This window comes from Protobothrops mucrosquamatus, unplaced genomic scaffold (genome assembly GCF_001527695.2).
Source record: "Protobothrops mucrosquamatus isolate PMUCROS unplaced genomic scaffold, P.Mucros_1.0 scaffold2471, whole genome shotgun sequence".
Lineage (NCBI taxonomy): Eukaryota > Metazoa > Chordata > Lepidosauria > Squamata > Viperidae > Protobothrops > Protobothrops mucrosquamatus.
The window spans coordinates 83605-92335 of record NW_015388541.1 but is presented as its reverse complement, the minus strand read 5'-3'; the positions used below and the strand labels follow the sequence as shown (position 1 = coordinate 92335).

At 38.9% G+C, this 8731-nt stretch overlaps 1 protein-coding gene across 1 annotated transcript in view; it reads right to left on the bottom strand.

The window, feature by feature from the left end:
- Window positions 1–530: 530 nt before the first annotated feature.
- The window catches only part of LOC107295741 (proteasome subunit alpha type-2-like), a 31241-nt gene continuing 23040 nt past the window's right edge, over window positions 531–8731 (bottom strand). Inside the window, exons 6-8 of the mRNA XM_029285907.1 lie at window positions 1964–2037; window positions 752–809; window positions 531–669 (exon numbers count right to left, since the gene is read on the bottom strand). Coding sequence (XP_029141740.1) covers window positions 553–669; window positions 752–809; window positions 1964–2037 — 249 coding nt within the window. The 3' untranslated portion in view covers window positions 531–552. The remainder of the gene's footprint in view (window positions 670–751; window positions 810–1963; window positions 2038–8731) is intronic.

Genomic DNA, 8731 nt, shown 5'->3' with positions numbered 1-8731 from the left:
ATGCCCAATGTGCCCACAGATACTTCTCTAGATGCTTGGCAGGTTTCCTGTCCCTCCTAATGATTCACATTTTAAAAAACAATACATCCAAAAGCCTTCAGTATATACATAAGTCATTGGCTCTTTTTTTAACAAATGTTTTTCCAGTATGACTTCTGCTATGGAAAACCTACATACTAGGTCTAGTCATGCAGCCCTACATTTACAAAGCTTTACAGAGCCGTTACCACTTTAGTCAACTGAATGGCTTCTTGGACTCAAAATCTGAATTTTGAAGCAATTTTAGCAATACCTGAATTTAGTACAATGAAGTCTTTTGGAAATTTACCCAGAAAGCATACCACCTTTTATATGTATTCTTTTCAGATTGTGTAAATATTCTCGTACATTGTTTAACGCTTTTAACTAATTCAGTAGCATGCGATTCCATTCTTTCTTTCTTAAAAAAAAACCCTATTGGATTAACAAAGTAGAAATGAGAGTGCAGAAACCACCAATTTAAATGGGTGAAGTTAAAAAGTGAGAGTGCTTGTATGTTCTCATCAACCCAGATTAGGCGATTGCAGCCAGATAATCCTTAACCTCAGTTGGAGTGAGTCTTCTAAATCCTGCCTCATTACAGATACCAACTTCTATGTTATCTTCAGTCATTTGTCCTTCAAAACTTTCCTAGTAATGAAAAGATACATAATTTTGTTAAATAAAATGTCAACTTGAAAGTTTTATCAAATTTAAAATGAATATTTTTCACCTTTAATGTCAAGATAGCAGTATGAATAGCATCTTCAAGCTCTAAATCTTCACTGTATCTGCAAAAGAACAGACATTTTCTAGGAAATTTAAAATATTCCTCCACCTTGGGGGGGGGGCGGGGCGGGCAATAAGCACATTTGGAATTTTGAACCTGTACCAGGGAAAAATGACTGCTATTGGGATGGAAGAGCTTGCTAATTCATATGTCACAAAATGGCTTGTCTCCAGAATATTACAAAATACCCATTTACCAGAAAACAATCTGATACAGTTGCTACATTTTTCTATGACCCCTCACTAGACTCAGTTTTTCTGGACAGTTTCCAAAGAACTAGCCTGTTATCATCATTATTTTCTAAAACTCTCTGTGGGGTCTAAAGACATTCTTGTAAAGTAGGAGATACTTTAAGCCAGGGGTGTCAAACTGCCGGCCCGCGCAGGCCAGACGCGTCATCCAGAAGCCGCGCCCACCCCATTGCTGGCAATGGCAAAACCGTCCCGATACGTTGCACGACGTCATGTGACGTCACGAGTTTGACATGTCTGCTTTAAGCCTTACAGGTTTTTCTCTAGGAATGGGGGGATCAAAATTGTGCTGAAACACTATTTTGCTACTAAACACCCCTTCCACCCCCTCTTAAAATAGACTCAAAAAAGCAAACCAAAAATTTGCTTTGCCCATTCTGGTGGTGTCTTACTGTCTCCAGCAATGACCACACTGGCCTCTAGAAAGCAAACTTTTAAAAGTTTACTGAATATTGGTTTAATGCATTATTATGTAGGTACATTATGCATTATAAACCACTTCAAGATACTTCAGCATAGGAAGTATTGTAAATATATTAGCAAAATAAAACAATAAGAGTGACCCCCCTTTGGCCCCCCGGCCAAAGTTTTCCCAACATTCCTTCCAGTATGGTGGCTTCCCATCTTAAATAAAAATGTTTATAAAGGAGAGTGGAAGAGATGCTTACTCCCATTTTAGGGAACATCCAAACCTTTACAAACTACATAGATGAATTTGATGAGCTTCTTGAAAAATTGTTTTGCATATTTTTTTAGCACTACTAACATTTAACTATAAACCTTCCCAAGAATTCAGAAAAGGGCAAGCCAGAATTGGAAAATTCAAATACGAATTAATGATTATAAGTTCTATGATAATTTACTAGAAATTAGAGAATTTTATGAGTATTAATATATCATTTACCTTTTCTCAAGGAATGTTTTTCCATTTACATAGTTTTTTCCCATTGCAGTTGCTTTCCATGCAAAGTATGCCCCCTGGAAAGTGAAAAGTATAGGGAATTAGAAATATGTATTCTTAAATGAACCAATTACAAATAAAATAGTCTATATAGTAGAGGTTATTTTATTTCGGTGAGAATAGAACAAAAAATTAAAAATTAAAGACTATGATTGCAATCATGTTTGATTGATCCGGTATACCAGAATGTTTTTCCTTCCACTTGCTGAGTTTTCAAACTGTTTTTATGTGAGTTGAACCAGTATTTCTGGTTATGAGTTAAACAAGTGTGGTCCTAGGTCCCCTAAGATAGGGCTTTTCAACCGGTGGTACGCGTACCACCTGTGGTACTTTGCCACATGGCAGGTGGTACGCGACTGCCAGCCAAGTGTAGCAGGGGAGGGGAATGAGCTGAAGCGACCGAAGCCTGAGGGAGAGGCAGCTGCAGAACTGTCTGGGTTCAGCAGAAGCCCCAGGAGCTGTCAGGGCTCCAGCTAATTGGTGCTTCCGGAAGCAGCACGGAGCTGGAGGTGAACTGAAGAAAAAGGGGGGGGGAGAGAGGCTATAAAAGGAGGTGGTTTGGGCGGGAAAGGGAAAAAAAGACAACAGGGAAAGAGAAGGAGAGGTCAGCCGGCAGGGAGGAAACAGGGACAGAGAAGAAGAAGCAGCAGCTGTTGCTGGAAGAAAAGGTCCCCTTGTTCATTTTCTCCAGCCAGGAGAATGCAATCAGCACTGATGAAATGAAAAGCCGGCATGTCGGAAAGGAGGTGGGTTTATTTAGTTCTGGATCAGCTGGCAGCTTGATTGGGTTACCATAAGGATTTTTGTACAGTTTTTACAACGTTTTGTAATTCAGAGGCTCCTTTGTGTGCTTTGGTTATTGGAATATTTTAGTCTGTATTTTAGGCTAGCAATGAGTCCAAAGTGTTGACTTCCGTAGGTTTAATCCCTTTAAACAAATGTAATTAGTTTTACCCCCTTATCTTGAGTCTGTCTATGGCTTTTAGAAAGTTTTCTTTGAAGGTAAACAGGCTTAATTTTAAAGCTAAAGCTTTTCGCAATTGCCAGAGCCTTTCAGTCTCGGATTGCAACATTGTGACATGTGACATACCTGAGGCAGCTTAAAGAAAAAAACCCGGGAGTTTATGTGTTTCTTTATTTTGTGAGCCTTTCTTGCTTTGCACTTGATTCCTGTGTCTTTAAGGGTACAGGGAAGGGATTGGGGGGGGTTCATTCTTACTACACTGTGGAAGGAGAGCTAAGAAGGGCTGACCAGCTAGCTCAGGGGTCTACAAACTTAGCAACTTTAAGACCAGTAGACTTCAACTCCCAGAATTCCTCATCCAGCCATGATGGCTGAGGAATTCTGGGAGTTGAAGTCCACAAGTCTTAAAAGTACCAAGTTTGAAGACCCCTGAGCTAGCTGGTAGTGGTGCATATTAATAAACATGGATAAATTCATCATACATTTGTCAGTGCAAAGGGAAAGTGATTCAGCAAAGGAACAGCCACCAAAGAAATTAAAACTGGTACTTTTTTCCTTTTTTTCTACAGTTTGTAATATTTTATTAAATTATAGAATAAAATACAAAAATACAAAAGCAAATAGTAGGACACAGTGGGGAGGAAAAAGGGGGGGAAAGTGAGGGGGAGAAGGGAAAAAGAACAGACTTTCTCTGTTGCAGTAGAAGGAAGCATTAACATTGAACCTCAACTTTTTACTTTTCCATAATATTATAAACTAGCCATTTCTATAACAACAAATGAATCTAATCAGTAAAACCCAAAATCCCCCCCCCTTTTTTTAGTCATCAAGTTTTTGACACCTTGCTAAGCACTGGTGGTACTCAAATATTGTCATGTCCTAAAAGTGGTACAGTCTGTGGAAAAGTTGAAAAGCCCTGCCCTAAGACCCCCTTAGGTGTCCACAAAATCAAAATTAATCAAAATTCCCCATAGAAGGCTGCAAAGCCATGTTTTCACTCCTTTCTGGAAGGCCAGGAGGGTGGAGGGCCGCCTCACCTCCAAGAGGAGAATATTCCACAGTGTGGGGGAATGGCAGAGAAGATTGTCTTCATGGACCCTGCCCCATCAGAATTCTTTAACTGATGGGGTCTGCAACATACCTTCCCTCCCTGACTGTGGGATGAAATATATGAAAAAAGCTTGTTCAGACATTAGCTGATTTACTGAGCTGGAAAGAGGAACAGATGGTGGGAGAGCTAGACAAGGTCTGTTGCCTAAACTCAATTTTTTGCTGCAATGAGACAACCACCAAGTAATGTTTTGGTACATTTTCGGAGGAAAAGAACAAGGGATCAAGTTCTGCAATGTCATTTTGAGGCAAGATTGAAGTTTGATGTTGATGTCATTGTTTTAAAGAAGATTCCTATTAGGATCCTGTGCAAGAGGGAATATTACTTCTTCCTAACAGATATTTTGAAGCAGAAAAGGATTCCACTTTGCTGGGACAAGCTGGAGAGAGTAATTTTTACTTTTCAACAAAGATATAGACCAGGCATGTCAAACTGCCGGCCCACGGGCCAGATGCGTCATGCCGAAACCGCACCCACCCCATTGCCGGCAATGGGGAAAAAGTCACGATACGTCACGCGACGTCACGAGTTTGACATGCCTGATATAGACTGTCCAAAAGGCTAAAGACTTTCCAGAAAAAACAAGGAAGAACTGGATCAAACCTTTATGGAGACTGCTGACAAAGATTCACAAGGACTGCAATTGACTAACGATACTGAGAAATAGGACTTTACTTTGGGAGCTAAAGCTAAGGACTTTGATAAACTTTTCTCCTGAATATGGGTTACAAATTTTTAATATGGAATATAAATGGAGCAAATGCTCCTCAAGAAAGAAAAGACTTTTCACCATTTGAGAAAATTGAAACAAGATATAATTTGTTTACAAGAAACACACATAAGAAAAAAGATGGGAAGTATTTGACCTGTAAGTCTCTGGGCAAAGAATTTATATCAGTGGGATTAAAAAAGACTAATAAAGAAGTTTTGCACAACAATCCACAATTAAAACCAAAATTATAATGGACCAATGAACATGGTAGATATGTTGCAGTTGAGGTTGAAATGCGAGGGATTAAATCTATAACTGTTGGTGTCTATGTTCCAAATACGGATAAAGCAAAGTTCTTTAATCATCTTAGGGACCAACTGACTATTTTTAATATGAGAACTGTTGCATGATGGGGGACTGGAGTAGTTGCTTCACAATTTGATAGAACTTCAGATAAGGAAATAAACCAAGGCAAATTATCGAAGTCTTTATGTATGGACAATCTCCCCTTGGTGGATACTTGGAGACAGAGGCAGGATACTTCTAGGGAATATACCTATTTTTCAGAAAAACATAAAACCTTTTCAAGAATTGATATATGGATTTCTAACAATCTTGCAAACAAGATCTCTAAGACGGAGGTTTCACTAAGATTTCTTCTGACCACAACCCTATCACTTTGATACTTAAGCAAAATTCTATACCGTTTACATGGAGACTAAATGAAGCGTTATTACAAAAAGACTTGGCGGTGGATGACTGAAGGAAGAAACTGAATTCTTTGACAACTTAGATAATGGGAGGGAGTTAAAGACCATTTGGGATGCCAGTAAAGATTTTATGAGGTTTTTTTATCCAACATGATTGAGTTAAAAAAGAAGTCTTTCTCATTTTTTCAGGCTACTTTGTTTCAAACACAAACACCTCTCTTCTCTCTTCCCCCCCCCCAACCTTCAGTTGTTTCATAGTAAAGCTTTTATAGGCAACTCTGTCGTGCTGCCGCTGTGGAGAGGGCTTAAAGAGGAAGAACAAAAGTAACACAAGTGCTGGCAACTGTCTGAGCAGCGTATTCTTCCACAACACTGACAGATGCAACTATTATATATCAGAATAAACTTCTACAACAATCTATGTCAGGGGTGTCAAACTGCCGGCCCACGGGCCGGACGCGTCACGTGGAAGCCGCACCCACCCCATTGCCGGCAATGGCAAAACCGGCCCGATACGTTGCGCGACGTCATGTGACGTCGCGAGTTTGACATGCCTGATCTATGTTAACTGTAAGGGGAATAGAGGAAATAGAGACAAAATTGAAGTATGTGAAACAGAAGAATTTTGAGTTTGCAAATAAACCTGGGATATGGTTGGCATATAAACTGATAAAAGGAAAATGTCAAGTCTGAAAAAAAATCTTGTTTCATGCAAAACACTAGTATTCTCCAATTACCAGCCCAATGAAATAATGGGCTAACTCACCAACATTCTTTTTTTTTAACAAAAATTTTTTATTAGTTTTATTTTACATGGTGGCAAGGCCATCAATTAATCAAAACAAAATCATATTTGTACAATTCAAATTATTTCAATATAATTAACTCAGTTATACATATAAATAATCTATTATTATTTTAATATATCCTACTTCCCCTTAAGTCAATACTAGTAACTCTATTTCTATACTCCCTCCCACCCCCATCCCCACCTAACCCCCCCGGACTTCCCAGAACTGATTACAGGATTAAACATTCATCTTCCCAAGTCTATATAAAACTACCCATTATAAACTAATCTAATGTAAACATACTTTAACTCATAAAAAGATAATCAAATATAAGCTAATATAATCTATCTAAGTATAACCAATCCATCCTCTCCAATCTCTTCATCATACAAGAAACTGTGCCATGTCTTCAATTTATCAATTATATGTAATATATTCCGTCACCCCTACAATTATATATAATATACCATCACCCCTTCAATTAATATCATAGTCAAATATTAATGATCTTTTAAAATAATAAACATTACAAAATACTCTTAAAAAATAAGCAATATCCCCCAACTGCTTCCCTTGAAGTGCAATACCATAACTTTCCATTTCTATAAGTATTAAAATTGCATCCCAAAGTCACAGCTAAGTCCGTCACTACTTTTTCTCTGTATCCTTGTAGATTTTCTTTAGTTGTTTCCAATCCAGTTTCCGCTTTTACAGCTTTCTTCCACTTCTCCCTCCTTCCAGAAAGAGCAATAATATCCCCCAACTGCTTCCCTTGAGGTGCAATACCATAATTTTCCATTTCTGTAAGTATTAAAATTGCATCCCAAAGTCACAGCTGAGTCCATCACTGCCTCTTCTCTATATCCTTATAGACTGTTGAAGATCTTTAAACAAAGCGGAAGTTCCATTAAACAAAACCAGTTTTCAAGCTTCTTTAATCCAAGCCTCGGAGAAAAAAAAAGAGGGGGAAAAATCCAAAATCCAAATCCAAAATTCTCTCCGTTAAAGGAAGAAAAAAAATTTATCACCAAAACTTTCCATAAACCCAAAGAAAAAATATATCAAAGTTATAACCTTAAGCGAAGGGGTAACAATTTCCCTCTTCATTCAACACTGCAAGAAAGTGAAAGTTAAAAAGGAAAGTCACTCTCATCTATAAAAAAAACGGCAAACCGCAGCCATTTTTTCCCCTCAATTCAACTTAACTTTAAAGAAGATGTTAATAAATTGAGTTAAAGTCTTAAGTTACTCAAGTCCAGTTTCCCCTGGTCAGTTCCGTCTGGTTATTATTTACTCACAGTTTTCTATAATTCTCAGCAGTGGAGGCAGCGACTGGCTTTGTTCCCAAAAAAAAAGGAACAAAGGCACTTGGGAGGCGGAGATTTCCCGGACTCCGGAGGAGTACCCAATTTCGCTCTCCCGAAATAAAGGGAGAGCTTTTGGGACTCTACTCCTATCCAGGAATACTCACCTCGACCCCTTCTCCCGGGGCACAAGGTTCCAAGCCGCTGAACAGCTGCTGACCGCTGTTCATGCTGGCTCTGACGCCTTCCCAAGAGGACGGCTCCGAAAAGAGCCGCCATCGGCGCGCCGTCACACCGGAAGTCCCCCAACTCACCAACATTCTGACAGATGAAAGAGGTTTTCTCTCTGATTATTCTAACTATTAAGGTTGTGATGTAATGGGAGGAGGGAGGGAGGACCATATATATTTGCTTATAAGCCCATCTGCAGATAAGCTGACCCTCAAAATTTTCATAGGTTTTAATTTTCACAATTGGTTTATCTGCCAGTGGCACATTTTTCATGTTACTTTTGTTAAAAATTTGAGGGTCAGCTTATCCACGGATGGGTTTATCAATGAGTATATAGAGCAGGGGTCTTCAAACTTGGCCCTTTTATGACTTGTGGACTTTAACTCCCAGAATTCCTCAACCAGCGTGCCTGGCTGAGGAATTCTGGGAGTTGAAGTCCACAAGTCATAAAAGGGCCAAGTTTGAAGACCCGTGATATAGAGGATACACAGATACTTTAAAAAAGTATTACTGCATAAACTCATAGATAAGCCCATCAGCAGATAAACTGAACCCAATTTTGGGGGTGCATTTTGGCACCTAAAACTTTTGGTTTGTCCACAAGTATATATGGCAACATCTTTATGTCAATTTACCTGTAAGTGCAGAATACCAAAAAATAGGAGAGCTGAGCAAGCACAATCTGATATACTGTCAGAATCCAATTATATTTCATCTCTAGTTATCAACTATGGAAAACCCCATTTCTGCCTTCTCTGGATTCTGTCATACGATGAAGGGAAGGGGGTGAACAAAGGGGCTTTATGGCCCTCACTTCCTTCAGTATACTTCAAAGGGACTGGATGTGGATATCACCAAAAGGACTAACAATAACAATTGGGGCCATTA